The 22221-nt window shown below is 38.8% G+C and overlaps 1 protein-coding gene across 1 annotated transcript in view; it reads right to left on the reverse strand.

Annotated features, from left to right (window-relative positions):
• The window catches only part of LOC111147499 (erythrocyte membrane protein band 4.1 like 2), a 190859-nt gene that overhangs the window by 31901 nt on the left and 136737 nt on the right, over window positions 1-22221 (reverse strand). Inside the window, exons 11-15 of the mRNA XM_022503515.1 lie at window positions 16317-16489; window positions 11200-11372; window positions 6496-6558; window positions 4403-4549; window positions 2961-3062 (exon numbers count right to left, since the gene is read on the reverse strand). Coding sequence (XP_022359223.1) covers window positions 2961-3062; window positions 4403-4549; window positions 6496-6558; window positions 11200-11372; window positions 16317-16489 — 658 coding nt within the window. The remainder of the gene's footprint in view (window positions 1-2960; window positions 3063-4402; window positions 4550-6495; window positions 6559-11199; window positions 11373-16316; window positions 16490-22221) is intronic.

Consider the following 22221-nt stretch of genomic DNA (forward strand, 5'->3'; position numbering starts at 1 on the left):
AAAATCATTTGTCCCTGAAAAACTGTGATGGCAAAGTTCATGTTGCCATTTCTGGCCCTTGAAATGACAGTCTCTAACCTGCCTGAGGGCATGACAGGAAAGCCAGGGACTGTGTCCCAGGTACCTGTAATGCCAACAGGAAAGCGTTGCCATAAAGCAAATGTCAAAATTGTGTAAGATTACTTCCTAAAAAACCCTAGTGTTCGCAGAGCTCAAGGATGAATGAATAAATGAATGGCATTTTCTGAGATGCCCATTGAAATGGGCACTGAGGGGGGTGAGGAGTAGGGATGATGAGATGGGTGAGGTGCAGAAGCACTTGCAATATTCAGAAGAGAAAAAAGAAATCTGGGTTAATTCAGCTTAATTATGATCTCCATAATTATACCATCCCTTTGGGTTGGGTGGATGGAAACAGTGTCCTTCCCCGTAAGAGAGCACTGGGGAGTTCAAGTGCCACATATTTAATTATTCAATAAAACATCTTCAAAAGTACCTTACAACCACAGTCCTATAATCTCTACTAGACTCATGAGAATACAAGTGTCTTAATTCTTACAGAAGAGGCTATACAATATTTATTAAATATAAATGTATTACATTAAATGATTTGGTTTCCAAATTTCTCTCAAAATCATATTCACACTGAAGCCATTCTCAAAGTTCGGTGTATTTAAAACAAAAGCTACTACTGTCCTGGGAGCCTGGTTCACTCAGTTGGAGAACCATGGGACTCTGGATTTCGGGGTTGTGAGTTTGAGCCCCTCATTTGGTGCAGAGATTACTTTAAAAAAAAAAAAAAAGGAAGGAAGAAAGAAAAGGAATAAGGGGAAGAAAGAAAAGAAAAGAAAGAATGTTTTAATTTTAATCTATAAAACCCATATTATAGAAATTTGGAAACTTTTGTCAAATGAAACTCTCATGCATTTACATTAATTAAGGATTACAATTTAAAGATAATCAAGAAACCCTACAAAATCAGTAGCAAAATGAAGATGAGGCAAAGATAAATTTTAAAGATATTCTGTTAAAACCCAAACACTCCAGTAGACTTAACTGCTCACACACTTTCAACTAATAGTAGTGAAATGTTATTGGTGGGGAGGCAGGGGTTACGACATAAGTGTCCCATAAATGTTGGGTGAATGGGTGAAAGGACTTGTGACTGCAGTTACAGCAATCCGCGTATATGCCAAGTTAAGAATATATTTTCCTGCAGATACTGGAGAAGAAAAAAAACGAGAAAAAAGCAGCCATTTCAAGAAGTATAGATAGACCATTTAGGAGCATAACAGGAGGTCAATCTCAGATTTAAATTTCACATAACAGGATCTTAATGTAACTTCTATGACAATGAGTAAATGAATGATTTCTATTGTATATGGTTTCTATTGGATGATCCCAAACCATGACAGCCTGGAAAATGAGAATTTTCAACATCTTCCCCAAAATTCCAAGGTCTCTTATTTCAAAAAAGTACAAAGACATTGACCAAATGTTGCCATATGACATACTTCTGGAGGATAAATTTTCAAAACTATGTAATATTTCAAAACTTATGATATTAAAGTCATTTTATACACAGTCTGACAGGCTTTGGATTTCAGGCTAACCTTTAAAGTATATAAATATGCCACTTGGTTTAGCTTTATGACATTATCTTTCTCGTTTGCAGTGCTCTGGAAATACCCCATCTCAGCTACACCTCCAATTCCTTCAGGGCAAGGCTTCGTCTTCCAGTTATCCTGCCTCCTTCCCCACCCCACTGTATATTCTGATGAATGCGACTGTCTACTGATTAACACCACCAGACTTCCTGGCAGGGATATACCTTTTCCTTATCACTGATTTCTGCTCTCAATCACATCCCTCTAGGACCCCTTCCTCGTCCAGCACCAGAGGGATCGCTGTCCGACAGGTGGGACTAGGTCATTACCCAGCTTAAAACTCTCCAATGGCTTCCCTTCACTGCCACGATAGAATTCCAAGCTGTTAGTCTGGTTTGGAAAATCCAGAGTGGACCTCTGACCTCTCTGACTTTTCTAACGCCCTTGTCACTTGGACTTTCAGTTCCTTGAACTAGTTCTTGTCTTGGGGCTGTTGCATTTCCTTTTCTTTATACATGGAAGAATCTTCACATGTCTCTCTCTTTCTCTTCATATTAAGGTCTCAACATCAATGCCACCTGTTTCCTGAGCACAACGGGAAAGCCACCTTCCCCATCCCCCTCTAACAGGACACTGTATTTCATCTTCCTGATGCTTATTTCTTAGTACCCCACATTTTCTATTTACTAATGACCAAGTCTGCTTCTCCCCCACTGCGCTCTAAGCACTCTCCTCCGAGCGAATGACAGGCCAGTCAGTTGGCTAAGCAAAATCAGCAGAAGCAGAAGAATAGGGATGGAAGAGCAATGGAAAGCTAACTTCCCTGGTAATATCAGAGATATTTCATATATGCAGGGAGCACAGAGATCTGAGGGGCTGCTGTGACACACACCAAAATCCTTTCTCCTGCTAAAAATCTTTAAAACGAGAATCTGTAAGGTTTCCAAATGTAATTAGAAAAATAGTTACCCACATCACACAGCATTTGGGAGTTTTCATACCATCACAGTCTGCACATGAGCATTGTACTAATGGTGCATTTTCACATGAGATCATGGTTTCCCGACTGTCAGCCACATACGTCAAAACTCGGGGTCACTTATCACCTACATTGGTTGATAGGTCTGCATTTCAAATTGTGGATTTTCAAACCCAGTCCTCCTGCAATATGGTGTTTCTCACTAATGATCCTACATTTCTACAGAAGAAATTTAATTTTTAAATGCTCGAAAAATTACTTCAACAAAATTTTGGGTGACTACAGAAGAAAAAAAGGAGTATCTTATGGCTGTGGACAGAAATAAAAGGAAAAGGGAGAAAAGCAGAGGAGATCCAAGGATGCAAGGTGAACACCTTGTCTGCCTCCTGGACTTTTTCTTCAACTGCCCGTGTGGCTGCCATCTGATGCTTCTCCTTCACGGATAAAATATCCTTGAAAAGATGGTCTCCTTTTCTCTATTGTTTCAAACAATAGACATAATCAACAAATAAGACAAGTACATTACATCTATAGCAACACAAACATAAAACAACTATGTGGGTCAGCAAAACGAACCGGATAAAGCAGGACATAAAGGGAGGACAAGATCTTAACACGTTATGAGACATGCTTTCTCTAGAAAACACAGCCCTCTAGAGCTGACTGCTGTCCCGGGTGCATTAATATCTTCAGAAAATCTGAAAATAAGAACGTAAGCTGTATACAACTTCATAAGACCCTGGTGTTTTTGATCTTAATGTTGCCATCCATTGTTTTCTCAGTTGAGAGATTATTTTTGCTTCTGTTCTTGAAGAGCTATTTCCCTTTCACTGTCACAAACTTACAAATTTAAAGCAACCAACAACTTTGCCTTTTTCAGAAAAAGTGCATAATAGCATGAGACTAACTCAAGTGCGCATACATTTGGTAACATTCAAGCCAGGCGAGAGAGATGATGTGCTTTGGGGGATGAGAGGGCTGGAAGGAAAAGGGGAAAGAGGAGATGGTTGGGTGACACCTTCATACGCTTTTTAAAACAGCATATTTAATAGGATATGATCGTTGTCTCCTCAAGTATGATAAACGAGCCCGTGAAAGTTCTTGCTTGATAACAGATTTCAGAGCATCAGAAAAGAAGACATGCAGATGAGAATAAATGGAGAAATAGATTGAGAATATCTCCAAAAGGAAACACTTACATTGGTGGTGGGAAGAAATAAGCCATGGAAAGAAGAAGAATGAGTTTGGAGAGATGTTATGGTTGCAAATTGTTTTAAAACAGTAGTAGCCTACATTTCATTACTACAAGGTTTCAGTATTAAACTGCGTAACATTCTGCAAATTTTCAGCTGGGCTCATTAGTTTTCCAAGCTAAGTTTAATTCTTTATCCTCACAGCGATTACCTTAAACCATTCTAAATATGATCTGTACTCCTATATCCCTTGAATAATTATTTAATTATCAAGTGAATTCTATTATCTCAGTAGTCCATAACTTCAAGCCTTATAAAATACAACACGACACCAGTTTCTAAGCCACCGTATAGAGCATTTCATCGCTACTCATTTACTTGAGTGAAATAGTGAAATTTTTCTGCAATTTTTGATAATATTTGGAAACCCACACAATTTACTAAGAACTATGTCAATAAGTATTACATTGTTAATATTTAGTATTTAAAAAATTGTTAGCAATTACATTAAAAAGTAGGGAACATTGTCTAACACTCTGAGAATGAACATCACATATTTGCGACCTGAGTTTTATCAAAGAGCTGGAGTGAGACATACAGCCAACAAACAGCTATTGACATACCCCTTGTGTCTGTAGGGACAGAGGTGTGATACGTCGTTTTTCCCATTCATTAGGGCGCGGCTCAGGTGTGGATTCCATAAAATTGCGCTTGAGTTCACTAATGCTAGCCTGATGTCTCAGTATGTCCTCCTGGGCCTTATCGAGGTCCTAGCAATATGTAACGTAATAAAGGGCAGAAATCCAAAAAAGGAAAAAAAATCCCAGCAGGACAAAAATATAAAACCAAAAAATAAGACAAAGCAAACTTAAGATTAAAAAAAAAAAAAAAAAAAAAAAAAAAAAAAAAAAAAAACATAGTAAAGCAAGAAAAATGCCAAGTCTCAAAAGCCATATTATCACCTAAGTAGTTCATCAAAATTTGAAAATAGAGCCAATGCATATTTTTTTAATGATTCCCATTTTAAAAGGTTCTGGTTTCTTCTATTTAGAATTTTTTTAAAGAGATAATTACTTATATTATTAGAAGGAAGCCGTGGAATCACTAGTACTAGAAATGGCTAATCACCTTCTTTCTAGTAACTGCATTTGAAATGCAGCCTATGACTTTGTTCCTGCAAATTTACCTTTCTCATTAAGGCTATTACTACAGCTGCATTCTGTGAACATAGTAAATGAAGTATAACTAGAGAAAGGTACTCAGAAGCACATTTGGCCTGATGGAAAAGCCAGGCCAAGATCATGAGAGAGAAAGAGAAAGAGAGAGAGAGGGAGAAAACCAAGGGTTGACTTTTTCCAGGAATTTTCAGCAATGGCTTTTAATCCTTAAGGAATAAAAATACTGGCTTCCAGAGGCTCCTTCTGTTTGGCCTCTCTATGAAAGAGGGAACCTTGTATACTGGTTTCATGTACTTGCCAAGCCCAGCTGTGAGGCCCAGTCACCCCACATACCAAATGGTCCTTACACAAGACAAAGATACAAGTAACACTACCAGGTCAATTTTCACTGGAATAGGTCCTGACAAATGGTATTGGTGGGAATTTTTAGAATGGCCCTGATAAATAGTATTTGTGGGTCTAAAAGGTAATTAATGTTCAGGAAACAGTTTTAAATGAATTTTAAATCTTTTCTTACATTTCAAAATCATGGGGCCACCTGTGGATTATAGCTTTCATCCCACTCCCAGAGGAACAGGTCATGCATCTGATAAAATTAGATCTTCCACATTCATGCACAAGCATAGTAGCTCCTCTAGGAGCTTCTAGAGCCATTTGCAAAAATTCATGATAATCTAAAACTCTTTGCATGGCATGGAAAAATGACTGTGGCTTGAGATCAGGCACATTTCTTGCATCTGTTCAAAGCAAGGTTACATATTACACTGTAGAGCATTTTAGTAAGTTACGCAAAACACATTTCCAATGGTTACCAAAGCTGCCAAAAGCAACCAGATTAGTCAGATTACTGAGAATTGGGGTTCTCCACTGAATATCTCACCATTTTACTACCATCAAAGAAGAAGGGGAAAAACAAAAACCAAAAAAAAACGTTCTTGTTGTAACACAGGGAATATATTTTTACCCACCTGATTGGTTGGTTGGGTTTGGTTTTCCTTTCTCACTTTCTTTTTAATCCAAACAACCCACGAATCAACATTTTTCTCAAAGGTAATTACTTTAAGTGGACCACATTCCTAATTGCATGGATTTCACCAACTTTTCCCCCAAAATTGTGAACATGGATCTAGAGCCATTTAATGCCAAACCAACAAATACCTGTTCTGGTGAATATATATTAAGGATGGGATGTTACTCTAGATTCTGCACCACGGAGATGACCCATTAGGAGAGAACAGATCTACCTGCAGGACTTCAAGAGTATTAGATTAAAATTTTACTCATTTGATTGAACAGAACGTTTTTTGTTGTTTTTTTCCCCCAGTTGTCATTTAGAAAACTTCTAGTAGATATAGTCCTACCTAAGCCACTTTAAAAGAACAAAGTGGGACAGCTAACATGCACTCCAAGTTGAACTGTCCCCCATGCAGTTCATGCAGTGTGCTTGAAGGAAGGTGCCAGCCAGCCTGTGCGTGACCTCCCGTCCACAGCAGCCTGGCAGCCATCAGGACAGAGTTGTTTTCTTAAATTATACAAACCTCCAACATTAAATTGCTATGTCTGACATAAATATTATCCCCTTCTACTCTCAGGGAATTTTTCTGTGAAATTAAATCACACACAGGGGGGAAAAGGCAAATAAACATAAGTGTATCAATCAGCAAGCACCAGAAACAACCCCAAGTCAGATAGTCCAAGACATTAAAATATAAGAGGAATAAAACTCTTAAGAACCTAAAAGCCACCACAAGCAAAACTCACATATCAATCCCAAGAGTGCACCCCACCCCCACCGGACGCACACGTGCGCAAACACAAGGATGGCAGGCAGCAGCCACCAGGTATGTAATTTGGGGGGGGGGGGTAAATCTCCACCTCCTCCAGCTGTGTCTCCTCTTCTTTCCTCTTCACCTGAAAGTCGTACAGCAAATGGCCAGAAAGAAGGGAAGTAGCGGTGGAAACTCTACCCAGGGATGCAGAGATGTTGTATTTGAACTGAAATGGTTAACTAGGATTACCAACCTTTACTGTTTGGCCCTCAGAAGATGCAGAACATAAAGCCACTTTGGTCTTTCTTCACCTACGGTGTCGGACAAATGGTGGAAGGAATCCTTTGCAAAGGTGAAATGGAGAATGAAAGCTTCACTCTTTCTCAGTCCCTAGATTATGTGGTGTTTTTTAATGTTTTTATTCATAAATGAAAATAGGAGAGTGTAAAAATGGCATAATTCCATCTGTCCTAATGTGAAAAGTCTAAATCAACTAGGGATGAGGGCAAAGTAGAATGATGGAAAGTGAAAACCAAATTTTACCTCAGGGACAAATATTCACCCTCTAAATTCAGTTTTTTAACATAGATTTCTTTCTTTGGGAGGAAAATTGGTTTATTTTGCTACTTGCATGCTAAAATCGTATTTTAAGTACTCATTTTATAGCCACTTTTTCTTCATAAAATTCTTTAAATAAGAATAATTTTTCATAGTTGGATAATTCTTAGTATCTAATGACCCAAAAGAAAAAAAAAAACCTGCAAATTTAAAACTAACTCATGGACATGAAAAGCACAGCATAGGGAATATAGTCAATAATATTCTAATAACATCATATGGTGACAGACTATAGAATTGCCAAATCATTATGTTATACCTGAAACTAATCTAACACTGTATGGCAATTATACTTCAATATATTTATTTTTAAAAAAGCATAAATCCTAATAACTACTGACTCAAGGAGAAGAATAACAAAAAAGAAAAATAATGATTGAGACCAAAAGACAATAGGGTAAACTTCACGTGTTAATTTATAGCAGGATCATGCACATTCCTTTTCTTCTTTACTGGAATGAGAGTGTTAAATGTGAGAGTTCAAAACGCTTTTTTTTTTTTTTTCCTTTAAATCAAGTATTTCTGAGGTGATCAGGAGCTCAGAGTATCTTCTTATCAGAAGGAAAAGTAAGAGTTATCCAACAACCTATTACGATCATGTTCCAATTCCTTGGTCAATACTTAATTCTCTAAAATGCCAATCTTTGGCATTCTTCAGGTAACATTTGGGAATAGTGGTTTCTCCCAGTATGCTTAATCATGGCATTGTCTTTATATTTTTCTTTAGGTTTGTTCTAAATGGTGATTTTTCTCTATGTATGGCTAGTACCCACAGGCTAGGAGACACGAAGTCACCAGACCACACTTAGCAAAACAAAAACACCCTGCACACATTAGCACCAACCTGTAGTACAGAGGTAGCCCTATCTAGGGGCAAAAATCCTCAAACCGGACACCTAATCTTAACTAAAGGGACACTATGTGGCCCAACTGTAGGGCGAATAGTCTAAATTTTCAAAAAGCCATGTTTCATTTTTCATATGTATTTCTTAAAGAATAGTATCTTCCTTACAAATACTTGACAGTGACTCTTTCATAAAACTACATGATTTAGAGTTAAAAACAAAAAAGCAAAAAAAAAAAAACAAAAAAAAAAAACACTACCTGAAATTCATCTGGTCCCCCAATGCTACAGTAACAGGGAGACAAGGAATTTCTGAGATTAGACCCATAAATGTCAGGAGTAAAGGTTACAGATGAATCCTCATAAATGCAAGAACGAGCTTGGCTTTCTAACGAGAAATAACAGCACTAAGGAGTTCTACTAATACACATCAATCACGGTTATGTCCACAGAATCTAAGTTCTATATTGAAACAAGTGTCCGTCCTACAGGAACAGCATTGACAGACTTGCTATTTGTCTGGAAAACAGACAGACCCAATATGGATTGTTAAGGGCAACAGAGGTTTCCTGTTATTATTCTGTTTTGTTTTGAAGACCTAGTACAGTCTAGATATTTACAAAATAATCCATAACTTGGTTCTCAACTTCGAATGTGTGGACCTGGTCCATGGAAATCAATGAAGGGGAAGTACTTATTTACACGTATTTCTCATGCACTAAAACACCATGTATGTGAAAATGTGCAGACCATACTATTTTGAGGGTAATCAGTGGTGAAATTTATGCACATGTTTACACTCTATATTAGGAAGCTGGAGTTTTGTTGACCCCACAAATTAAAGCTTATGTAGGAGTCCCAGCAATTGCTTCCTCCTCCTCTGTTTTGTCATTCAAGTCACAGTCACGAGAAACATTGAAGGAAGTGGCTTTAGCCTCCAGATAGCAGAGGGATAGAGCCAGAGGAAGGGAAAAGGTGAGAGAAAAAGGCACTGACTGAGAAGCAGAGAGAAGGAGTCCGAAGATGAGGATGAGGGAAGGAAGGAAGGAAGGGGAGGTAATGGGAAGGTAGTGCTGGACATCGTCGGGGAGGAAGGAGACCCAGACCTTGGGGAGGCTGGGGAAAGCAAGATACCCATCGTCATCGAGAAGGGAGGGGAAGCTAGGTGGGAAGCATTTGCAGAAACGGAAGGAAAAGTACCCAAATTCAGAATCCTTGCGGTCAGCCTCCTTCAGAGGCTTCTCATGGGTGGAAGGACAGTCAGGCTGAGGAGGGGCTGCAATGGGACCCGAGACAGAATCAAGGGCAGGGACTTCGCAGTCCCCCAGCTCAGACAGCTCACCACTGGAAGGGAGCTCTAAGCTGTCTAGTGTGATCTGGTCGGCCTCCCCAAAGGGGTCTTCCTCCGAAATGTCTGAAAGCAAGTCCATCTCAGGGACCGGTAAAAGGTTTGGGGAAAGAGATGAAACACAGCGAATGAGAGGTGAAGGTGGGCACATGGGAACACGCTACCCTCGGGAGCAAACCCATGATTGAATGAGAAATCGCACAACAGATCCGGTCAAAGGAGAAACAAAGGCAAGAGAGAAAGAGAAGAAATGCGCAGTTAGTGAAAACTTGTACTTACAAGTAGGGATTGTTATTAACACAGTGCAGTTAGAACATGAATTACATGATCCTTTTTTTAAAGAGAAACACTGGATTTAATATTTTCTGACGGATTGCAAATAGACCCAAAGAAACTCAAACGACATTCTTACTCATAAACCTGACTGCTGACAGGTATTCAAAGCATTACACCCAGTCATTTGCTGAAGATAAGCAGAATTTCCTTTGGAATTTAAAGTAACTTTTAAAAATAACCGCATATATCAAAGTAACTAGGCAAAATGGTAGGGAGACTCTGAAAGGCTGAGCTCCTGTTTCAGATGTAACAACCCCTGGGGGCCTTATTAGCATAATTATAAAAGACTCTAACTTTTCAGTAGTTAAAGATATCTTGTTGGTTATTTTTAACTTAATTATTTTCAACCAAATAATTAATTTTAGTATGATAGTCACAAATTCTTTAACAAAAGTATTCGGAGGACCTGATGGCTGAGTCCCTGGGGTTCCTGTAAGGCCCCCTGTGGTCCCTGAGCCCTCCTCCATGCTGACAGGTTGTCAGGACAGGAATTCTTGAGCCACTGGCCGCTCCTTCATCTAGTGGGTTCTTTATAAATTCATGTTGCAGGTCTTTACATTTTTCAAAAGTTAAAATTTAGAAAACATTATAAATCTATAGCAGGATTTCATTTCCTTCTTGTGTTCACTTCCAATGTTATCTATAAAAAAGTTGCTTTGTGCAGATATAGAAAAGAGATCCGATGAACTCAAAGCCTCTTCAAATCTACCTCCAAGTACTTGCCCAAGGTAAAAGGGTATCATAAAATAATAGTGACAAATTTGAAAACATAGCATGAGTTACTTCTCCATTCACTACAGTGTATGCGCCAAATAAGGAAATAAGAAACACACCATCTTCTCATTCACTGTTCACAAAATAATCACCTTTGGCTTAAGAATTTCTTCTTCACTTAGACATTAATGAAAAATAATACTTTTCATAAAAACCATCTTTGTTCATTTCAAAAAAAAACATAATTAAAATACTTGAGAGAGACTATACTTATAATTACTTGTAACAAACAAATATAAATTTCAAGTCACCAAAGCTCCTATAGTAGAGGGATTTAGCTAAAAAGGATGATTTTGCAGACAGTTAAAAATTTTAGGCTACTAAATTATTTGCTTGCATTAATATAACTTACATTGCAATATTTTGCTTTGAACAACAATTAGAAAAAATGTTTGAGACCCTGTTCAAACCAGTAGAAGCCTACATACTGAGAACTTCTATCAACAGAGAACATACGCTAATTCTAAATGATACCTGAGTTCTGAAACAACAAATGTAACAGCCTCCAGTCCAAGTACACTTAAGATCACATTTTTCTGCTCATTTACCATACCTTTCCTTCAATGAATTGCACATGTGGGGCTTTAGTCGGGCTTCTGAGGTCCCTCCTGCCATCCCCATCTTGTACCACAGCAGTGCTGACAACTCTAGGGCCGTATGCTGAAACCTCCCCAGCAGGTCCAGGAAAATCCTTCATAAGACTTTGATCCACAACACCAACTGGAGCTAGGAAAGAAGGGTCACTCGGGATTACTTCAGGACATTTCAATGGTCAAGCTTACACTAAGAAACAGGCAGCATGCAGACATTTAGCAGGAACGTTGTTTGAGCTCTGAAGATACCAACATATCAAACCCATTTTTAAACTTTTCCAAATTCTAATTATAGTCCGAATTTTAACCCATTCAACTACACCAGGCTCTCAAATCCGATTTTTGAAGGATGTAGAGTCTGATCATTGGCCAGAAGGAGGAGCTCTAAGACCAGCTGAAACAGACATGGCGCATAATGTCAGAATCCTAATGTGAGCAATATTTGAATTCTCTAGGGTCTCTTTGATCTTGCCTGAACTTATTTCTGAATCTATTTACCGCAACAAATAATTATCTAGGGGTTAAAATGACTTGCTTCAGTAAGTTTTTAAGATTTTTCTATAAAGGAACCTTTAATTTGAGTACCCTTCAAAATTATGACAAGACTGGAAAGTTCGGTATTACAGAAATAACTTCTATGTTTAATAGTTTTCATTTTTCTAACCTCCCCGCTGAATGCCTCAACATGATCTACAGTAAATCTAATACACAGACACCTTCCTGACCCAGCAAACCTGGCCCTCATGTATTTCCTTCATCTCTCCTGCAGATGAACAGGAACATACATTGGGTTGAAATTTCTGTCATACAGCAGATCAACCTAAGAGGGCATCACATTTCAGCAAATGCAAGTGAGGAGCAACGACAAGGCCTCGGTCCATATGTAGCTTCTCCCTCAAGCCCCCAATGACTAAGGTTATTTCACCTGTATAAAAAGTGCTTGACTGACAGGGTGACTGACAGTGGTTCTATGTCCCCAGAGAAGTGCAGTAGACACAAAGGCCTCTAGGCCGCAAGCTCCTAGAGGGCAGGGATTGTGTGATCCGCCATATTGAACTAGGGAGGCATCAAGCACCTCTAATCTCTGTATTACAAGAAAGCTCTCAGCCCACACCCTTCACGTACCCTGTCCAAACCTTCCTTCTTCCCCAGCCTTGCCTTTTTCGCCAGATACCACACTCATACGTTCACCAGTTAACCAAGCCAGAAACCTTAATGCCTTCAGCCTTCATCCCACAACACCATCAAATCCAACTGAATCTAAATGTGGCCAGTTCTTCCTCTGCATTTTTACCACTCTGGGCCACTTTAAGACTCTGACGGTCCTTAAGTACTCCCACTTCTGAAAGCCCACACCAAAATCACAAAATAAAGTCACATCTTACATGAAGCATAATTATTTCCCAGCATTTTTAACTTTTGAAAAGATTTTAATAACTCTTCCTTGGAAAATCTAGGACTATGAGTAACTCTTTCAATTTATGATTATGATTTTTAAGCACCTCTTGCCCATATGCAAATTATTGCAAAGTGGGAAACTGACCTACAAATGGTTTAAGCTGTAAGGTAATCAAAATGTTAAAGAATATCAAGTTTAAAGTTATATAACGAGGTTGACAAAATACTTATTTTGCATGCTTTTAGACACTTATTAATTTCAGTGTGCAGGAGCTAGGCTATTTGTTTTGGGGTTTTTTTGCATTTTGAGACAAAAAACCTTTCTAGGTCTTAAGTACTTGTTGAACCCTGAGGAGCCTGGAGGCCGCAGGTGCTCAGGTTATGGTGCCAAACGGCCAACTGGTTACTCTTGCCCAAGCAAGATCCTCATTCCTCTCACCTGGAGTACTCCAAACCAGTCTGCCTGCTTCCTCTCTTGTCCTGTCAATCACTCTCAACATTGCACCAACTGATTTTTTTTTTTTTAAAGATTTTATTTATTTATTTGACAGACACAAGTAGGCAGAGAGGCAGGAGGAAGCAGGCTCCCTGCTGAGCAGAGAGCCTGATGCGGGGCTCGATCCCAGGACTCTGGGATCATGACCTGAGCCGAAGGCAGAGGCTTTAACCCACTGAGCCACCCAGGCACCCCTGCACCAACTGATTTTTTAAAAAAGGTAATATAGTGCACTTACGGGCTGGTTTAAGTGTGCACACATGTGTGTAACACACACACACACACTTCAAAAGCACTAGAATAAAAACTGTATTCTTCCTCGTGGCCTGCAAGGTCCTGCATGACCTGTCCCCAGCCTACCTCTCCCCATCATTTACAAAGCTCTAACTAGCCTTCTTTCTGTTCCCGGCCTGCATCAAGCTCTCCCTCATCTTAAAACCTTCAGACCTGCTGCTTCTGCCACCCAGAATGCTTTATCTCCAGCTCTACTCAGTGCTAGCTCCCCCTCATCCCTCAAGTCTCAACCAAAATGGCTCTTCCCCAGATGGGCCTTCCTTCTCCCATGGCCCAATCTCAGGTCCCTGCTTATTCCAGTCTCCATTTTCAGACATCACCGTCTCCTCCAATCTCAGATGCATCTCGGTTGTTCTCTTAAATAACTGACTTGCCTCCTTTGGGGTTTGATTTCCCAATCTCAGAATCCCACTGTTCAAAAAAAGCTGTTCTAGACTGACTTTTATTTTAATGCTTCATCTTAGATATCACATTCATTTTTAAATTGCATGCAAGAACTGGGAGATTTATTTTCATTTGCCAAACCTTTTTAAAGTAAGAAATATTTATGAATCTAAATTAGTCCAGGGTAACTTAAAACCTAAACAGGGACAAGAAAATATAACCCATGGCAACAACAACAACAACAGGAAGGTATATTGCTGGGCAGTGGTGGTGAAAATACAGTTTAGTACCAGGTTACAGCTTCACTTTGCTTTGGGAGGGAAAAAGCCTGGAATCCCTCACCAAATAGTTCACTGGCTGTCTGGTCATGTATTGGCATGAAAAGCCTTCTATTTTTCACAAGAACACAATAATCCTTTTGATGACTGGCCCATCTGATGAATTACAGGTCCAAAACACAAAAGGAAAAATAATGGATCACTGTGCCATGTTTGTTGCTTTTACTTGTAAAAATCATTGTTTTCAGATACAGACCTACTATAATCCTCTGCACTCACCACAAGATGGTGGGTTTCCGTGTTTATCTATGTCAAAACACAGTGGTTAATTGCTCTTTCTAAACTCTAGAATTTGCAATATAAGAGTTGTAATGCCTCAGAGTTTAAAACAAAAGCTGAAACAGGCAATATTCCAGCAGCAGGAATGACTTCTCTCGGGGCATTAACCAACACTGACAGCAGTTAGGCAGCACTTATATAAATCCTCTGTGGTAAGGGGCAAGGCTTGTGAAATAGTTCCATGAGCAGGCACATTTTTCACATTTACGTGAAAAAAGTGCTCAGTTGTTGATGAGCTAAAAGATACACTGACAGCTATTGCACATTAAAAATTCACTAAATTTAAATTACCACATTTGGAAAGGTGGACATTTACTTGAACCACAATTTATGAACCCCTTGCACTACCTGTCATCTCAAAATTATATGGAAGATTCTCCAGAGTCAAGATTTAATCACTATATATACAAAAATGCCCATCAACAAATCCCTGGACAGATCTCTGTGTGTCTACCTGGATCTCTTTTCCAAGTTTATTCCAAGAAAAATAGATCAAGGCTGAGGAGTGTCAATCCTTCATCAATGTGAGTGCATTTTAAAAATCAGGCCTATAATCAGAGAACTGATGGTTGCCAGAGAGAAATGGGGCACGGGAGGGGCAAAAAGGGTGAAGTGCAATGGGAGATACAGACTTCCAGTTACAGAATGAAGAAGTCATGGCGGTGAGAAATACAGAAGAGAAAACACAGTCAATGATAGTGTAATAGTACTGTATGGTGATGGATGGTGGCTTCTTCACTTGTGGCAAACACAGCATTACACAGAAGTTGAATCACTATGTTACACACCTGAAACTGATGTAACATTGTTACATCAACTATACTCAAAAACTCAAATTATAAACACACACACAGACACACACACACACACACACACAAATGAGCACAGTTTTATCTACTAGCTTATCTGTTTTAGCCACTTAAAACAGAAGTTGTTCTAGTTCCTATTTCGGAAAAATGTCAGTAAAAGAAGCAACCAAGAAAGGTCTTAGGTGATCAATAGCAGTGAAACAAATTTTTAAAATTTAATATTACTATTTTTATGTATGTTTTGAGATTAATCAACCAAAAAATGTTGGAAAACTACTTCTAAGAGAAAGTCATTCATCAATTAATTTCTTCCAGGCACAAAATAAAATGAAGTCTCTTATAAAGCATTCTAACATAAAATTAACTTTAGTTCCTTTACAGAAGACCTGCTATTAAGCCAAAATTAGGATAGTAAGATACATATATGAAGGAAAAGAATATCAATTTATTTCCATATGTAAAATATATAAAACTACAAATATGTAGCTAATTAGAATTCTAATAAAACAATATAGAAATTTATACAAATCTCCCTTCCCCCAACCCCAGCCTTGGCTGAAGAACTAGTGATTACACTGTACTTCCCTACCTTTTGTTAAAGCACTACATTTCAACTAGTCTTTGAAAGAAGCAGATGGTTTCTGATATGCTAGAAAGTTTGGTAAGCTTCAGTAAGGGTTTTTAAACTCATAAAATTAGAACATTTTAAGTTCCTTTGAATAAAAGTTCTTATGTTATCATACCACAATCTGTGGAATTCCACTTTTGCCATGAATTAACAAGCTTAAGAAATTAAAACACATAAAATACATCACAATTAAGTCAGATATATGTTTTTCCAACATCTTATCCACAAGAATTCTCAATATTTGCATACACTGCAAAAATTTAGGTTCAGAATGACAGCTGAACACTATAAGCTTTTCTTGTGAGTATAAGAAATACCATTTTATTTACTCAGAATAAACAGCTATCCCTCTAGGATGTTTCTGAGGACCTCATTAACTACATCACCACTTTCTGACCCCACTGGATCACAGAAAGATGAAAGGAATCCAAACTATCATAAATGTGTTTACCTCCATCTAGACTCCTGGAGACACGTTTGCTAGAGGTACGCTCAAAGTGTGGCGCTGGCCTATCAATGAGGGTGCTTGCCTGACGGGTCTGGGCTTGGGTACGGCCGCTGTAGCGGAATTTGGACCCCAAGGTCAGGAACTTGGCCTTTGGTGGCTGCTCTGGAGACACAAGCCTGTAGGGAGAAACAAAGAACTGAAATAGGAGCCTTTATGAATTTTCTTTTTTAAAAAAAGTTGAAACTTTATATTTTAATATCCCATTTTACTAAGATTACTCAACTTAAAGAGCAAAAGGCTGCCTAAAGTTTCTAATGAAAAAGAACATTATTTATAAATCCTCCTACATACAGAGCTTTAGGATAGCGATAAGATGAGTAAATCCACAATTATGTATTCATGAATAGTATGTTTCCCACAACCTGAGCAAAAGAGCAGCTGTTCTCAGTGTATATCAAAGGCTATTTGTATTAGCTTAAATCATTTATATAAACACATATGTCTGAATTCTTGCTTCTAGCTATAAGTGCCAAGTGGCAATCCATTACCATTAGTAATTCTCAATATTTATGTCTATTTCTCCTGGGAAAGAACATCCAATCCAACTCAGGAATCCATTCCATCAAGCAATGCTTTCCCATGAAGAACACAGCACACAGCAGATCTGCAGAGATGACTAACATTGCTTCTTGCCAGCACAATTCCGCTGCTTACACCCTGGGCTCATAATAAATGAAGGCAAACCTTCTTGATGTCAAATACTTTCAGGCTTATGCAAAAGTATGTTTTTAGTAAATAAAGCCAATCTTGTCTGGCATACAATCGGAATTGTCTCGCTTCCATTGTCTAATCTCGAGTTGGCAAAACATCTTAATAAACAAAGATAATCTTGGAGCTCTTACAGCATTTATTAAACAAGATGGCTTCAGTTGACAATTCCAGAACATGAGCTCCATCAAAATTTTTTCTTTCATTCTCCAAGGAGTGATTTCTTTTTTCCTTTTTTTTTTTTTTTTTTTTTTTAAGATTTCATTTATTCACTTATTTGTCAGAGAGAGAGAAAAAGAGAACACAAGCAGGAGAGCTGCAGGCAGGGGTAGAGGAAGAAGCAGGCTCCCTGCTGAGCAAAGAGCCCAATGCGGGGCTCAATCCCAGGACCCTGGGCTCACAACCTGAGCCAAAGGCAGATGCTTAACTGACAGAGCCACTCAGCCATCCCTCCAGGAAGGGATTTCTTAAAGAGTTCGTTAAAATTTCAAGTATTTTTCAACCTTCGGCTTGTTTTTTTTGTTTTTGTTTTTGTTTAAGAAATTTTCTGCTTAAAGGCAACAACAACAGATTCCAGTCAAGGTAAAGGCACAGAAAGATTAAATTTCTCAGCATCCTGATCATAAATGAGAGAGGCAGGGTGAGAAATATGGTCATTTATCATTCTCTCTCTCTCTCATTGACTATGACAGGGTTTCCCTACCTAGCAATCCAGTTAAGGAGGATCTAAGAATGCTCTATAAGAAAGCAATCATCTATAGAAAGGAAAGGGTCACTGGCAGGCTCATCACTGCAATGATAAAGAAGTATTCATTCTCGGGGCACCTGGGTGGCTCAGTCAAGAGCCCAACTTCTTGACTTCAGCTCAGGTTGTGATCTCACGGTTGTGAGGTCAAGGCCCACATTAGGCTCTGGTGCTGAGCATGGAGTCTGCTTAAGATTCTCTCTCTCTCCCTCTCCCTCTGCTCTTACCGTCTCTCTCTCTCTCATCCTGCCCCTCAAAAAAAAGGGAAGAAATATTCATTCATGAAAAACAAGTTAGCTAAATCACATGTATCTTTATCATCTATTCATGAAGTATACTCTATAGTCCATGGAAGATCAACCAGAGGAAAAAAGAAGAATTTCTAAAGAATACCTCAAAGGGAAAATATGCATTGATGACCCTAAAAGAAACTACCCCATCCCCCAAAATTATTAAACTAAAGACAACAAGTGTTGGCAAGCAGGTGGAGAAATTGGGACTCCTGCGCACCATTGGTGGCAATGCACAATGATGTAAAAGTTACGGAAAACAGTATGGGGCTTCCTCAAAGCATTCAACATAGAATTACCATATGATCCAACAATCCCACTTCTAGATATTTATCAAAGGAAAAAAAAAAAAGAAACCTGAAATTGGGATCCTGAAAAGAAATCAGAAGCACTCCTAAGTTCATTACAGCACTACTGGCAATAGTGAAGATGTGGAAACAACATAAACGTTCACCAAGAAATGAACGGATAAAGATGTGGTCTACGCACAGAGCGGAGTGATACCTGGCCTTACGAGAAAAAGAATTCTGCAACCCATGACAACATGGATGGATCTGGAGGACACGGTGCTGCGTGAAACAAGCCGGACACAGAAAGGCAGGGACTACATGATTTCACTTGTGTGAGGAAGCCGGAACAAACTCATAGATTCCAGACTGGAATGGTGGTTACCAGAGACCGGCAGGAGAGGGAAATGGGGAGTTGTCAGTCACCAGGCATAAAGCTTCAGTGAGGATAGAGAGACCAGCTGCACAACACATGACCAGTCCACAACGTATCAAATGCGTGATGTATATGCAGCTACAGTCAACAATGTATCATACGTGTGACATATAAAAGGACAGGTCTCATGTTATCTGAACCAATAAAGTGTAACTATTCAAAAACAAAACAAAAGATAGGATGTAAAGAGAAGAGTGAGGTTGGGGGTATCTGGCAGCCATCTGTAGGGTCACCTCAGTTGACTGCCTCTCTCAACCAAAGGCCAGGTCTTCCTAGAACGATCAGCTTCATAGGAGGATGTACTGGTAGCTCTCATTTCTAGTTCCAGTAACCGCTCCCACCCCCAGCAGTGACAACACCCCTTTTAGGCCTACGGGTATTATCAAATCTGATTCATGAAACCCAACTCAAATTTTTAAAAAAACTTTAAACTAGAAACAGGATACTGATTTGTGGGAATTATGAGAAATCTTAAAGAATATCTAGGTAAAGGCATAGAACTTTTTAAAGATTTAACTTTCTCCTCTTCTTTTACAAAATTAATTGAACTCACAAAGAGAGAAACCTGAAAAACTGCAGTCTTCACAAAACAATTTCAAACAAAATTAAGAAAACCTCCATTAGTGTTTTCTGATTTTCTGGTTATTAGTTTATCTTACATAACTTCACACAGATCTGTGCTAGGTCCCATATACAGCAGGTGCTCAATAAATACAGGCTGGAGGGCGCTTGAATTTAAGTAGCCAGAAAATCCAAAGACAGGTCTACCTATCCATTTTCCAGAATTCTCATTCTCAGAACAGAATTGAAGAACAGCTTTTGAGTTGTCTTACGCCAGGATTTTAGAGAAGGGAAGTTGGGCTACAAGTTCTAGAACTTCTAACACAGTGAGAACTACTGCTGAACATTTCAGTCTTAATTTAATAAAACAATCCCAATGCTACAAAAAGCCCTTGTAAAATGAGGTTGTTGGTTTTATATTTTCCTCCAGTTATGAAAGCAGGCTCTCATTTATATAGACTGGGATATGTAACCAGTTAAATATCTAAGTCCAGGTGAGGAGAGTTCTACACAATCATATTTCTTTTGTCTAATTTGTTTTTTAATTTTTAAAGATTTTATTTATTTACTTGACAGAGAGACACAGCAAGAGAGGGAAAACAAGCAGTGGGGGATGGGAGAGGGAGAAGCAGGCTTCCCTCTGAGCAGGGAGCCCGATGTTGGGCTTGATCCCAGAACTCTGGGATCATGACCTGAGCAGAAGGCAGACGCTTAACGACTGAGCCACCCAGGTGCCCCTAGTCTAATTTGTTTTTAAGGTAACAGACGGTTGGTTGCCATTTAAATACATATCAGATCATCCACTTATGCATTTTGTAAAAGATATTTCAAAAATATAAATCCAAGAAATACAAGGCAAGTATTTTAAAGGCATCTATCTATCACAATGTAAGATTAGGAAAGTCATTAACTAGAGGACTTTTATTTTATTTCAACTTGAGATAAAATACTTCTTTACCCAAATGGCACTGGTGACCACATACACAAAATATTAACTTACAGATTAATTTTCTGACAACAAAGAAATCCTTAATTAAATTGCAATTAAATAGAAGCAAATATCAAAACAAAAACGGACTGAACAGACATTTATTTAGCTTTTTCTAAAAGAGTATTTTTGGCAGCTTAAGTCAATGGTAATGCCAATAAATTTCCTACCAAAATATAGTCTAAGCAACAAAGTGTTTCAAGATCACTGAACAACTGTTTCCTTTTGACATTACTTTTCTTTACCGAAGGAGAACATACCTTCATAAAAACAACATCAAAATCACTACAAGACCTCTACCATTTCACTTTTGGGAAATAATAATGACCTAATCATTCTAGAGTTCTAATGGTCCTGAACAAGACAGTCTAAGGTGACATCACAAAAGAAATCAACTTTTACATATTTTACTGCTTAAGAAGCACAGTTAACATTTTAATTTTACAAAAATCCTCCCATTATAAATCAAGTATTATTATTTCAGATACTATTATCTCAACATTATATTATTATAATGTTTATTATTAATTACCTATGGAAAGTAAAGGAACGTTTCAAGAAAAACGCACATTTCAGTCACTAAAGCCAATCAGACATTTAAGCAATAACGTTCTCTATGAAGTGGCAGATGACACTGACTGACTTACTCTGGATCTACAGGGCCAAGTTTAAGGGACAGTTTTAATGCCAGGCTCCAGGGGCCTGTGCTAATCTTGTTTATATACCGCCACCACCACCAAAAGCCGGGGGGCGGGGAGGAGAGAAGGAAGCACGGCAGAGCAGGTACGCAGTGGGCACTGTGAGCCCTAGGGCCTGCCTCTAAATTCCATCTCCACCCGTGCCTGTCTATGGGACCATGGGCACATTTCCTGACTTCTGTTTCGCAGACTTTCCAAATGTAAAGTGAAGATTACAACGGTGTTGTAAAGATTAAAAGAACCGATCCAGGCACAGCACTTAGAAGGCCCTATCAAACACTCAAAGAAGAATAACCGCTGTACTATTACATTCTTGTTCCGCTAATATTGGTTTGGCTGAGTGGCTATCGATCAATAGAAAGATCTGTGTCTTTAATGGCTTCAATCTGAAGGCCATTTTAATTTTCTGAAGAAATCATTTGCATCGTTCCTGATAAAAACAGAACAAAATCCAGATCTGATTCAAAGCACTCTGCAGACGAATTGTGAATGCCCTGCTTTAGAAACACCATCTCCTATTCTTTGTAAGAAAAGTTGCACAAGGTTTAAAGATCTAAAAATCCTTTTGTTAACCATTATCTCAAAAGTCTGCAGAAGCAAACTGGTCTACTTTTAAATTGGAGTCATAGTGTGTCAGCAAACATGGAGAAGCCTAGAGTTTTGAAGGGCTAACAGACATTTCGGAAACACTTGCTACAGAATTACCAGAGGAAGGACCGCACAGAGGTGACCAGTACAGGCGTTGGGATCACAGAGCCAGGTCCTCAGCTCTGCGTGGGCACCTGGCGCCCGTGCCCTTTATGGGCACCCAGCTCTGAGCCACTTGCTCAGTGGGGTTGAGTGATACATGAGACGGCACAAGGTAAAGCAAGTGGTCATGTGTCTGACGACAATATCCGCTCAAAGAATGTAGCACCTGTCATTTCTAAAATAATTATTGTTTCCATTATCATTACCTGACAGGAAAGCCTGCTATCTGTCCTGCCTTGACCTGTGTGTCATTTAACTCATAAACGTTATCTACTAGCTTTATCTGAGGCAGGCTCACGTTGTTCTGAGGAGAAATTTGTCATGGCTACCAAGAGAAATTACAAACTTTTCAAAGATTAATAGGTTCAGTGTAACTATGTCAGAT

Source organism: Enhydra lutris, unplaced genomic scaffold (assembly GCF_002288905.1).
Source record: "Enhydra lutris kenyoni isolate GAN:26980312 unplaced genomic scaffold, ASM228890v2 scaffoldscaffold17, whole genome shotgun sequence".
NCBI lineage: Eukaryota > Metazoa > Chordata > Mammalia > Carnivora > Mustelidae > Enhydra > Enhydra lutris.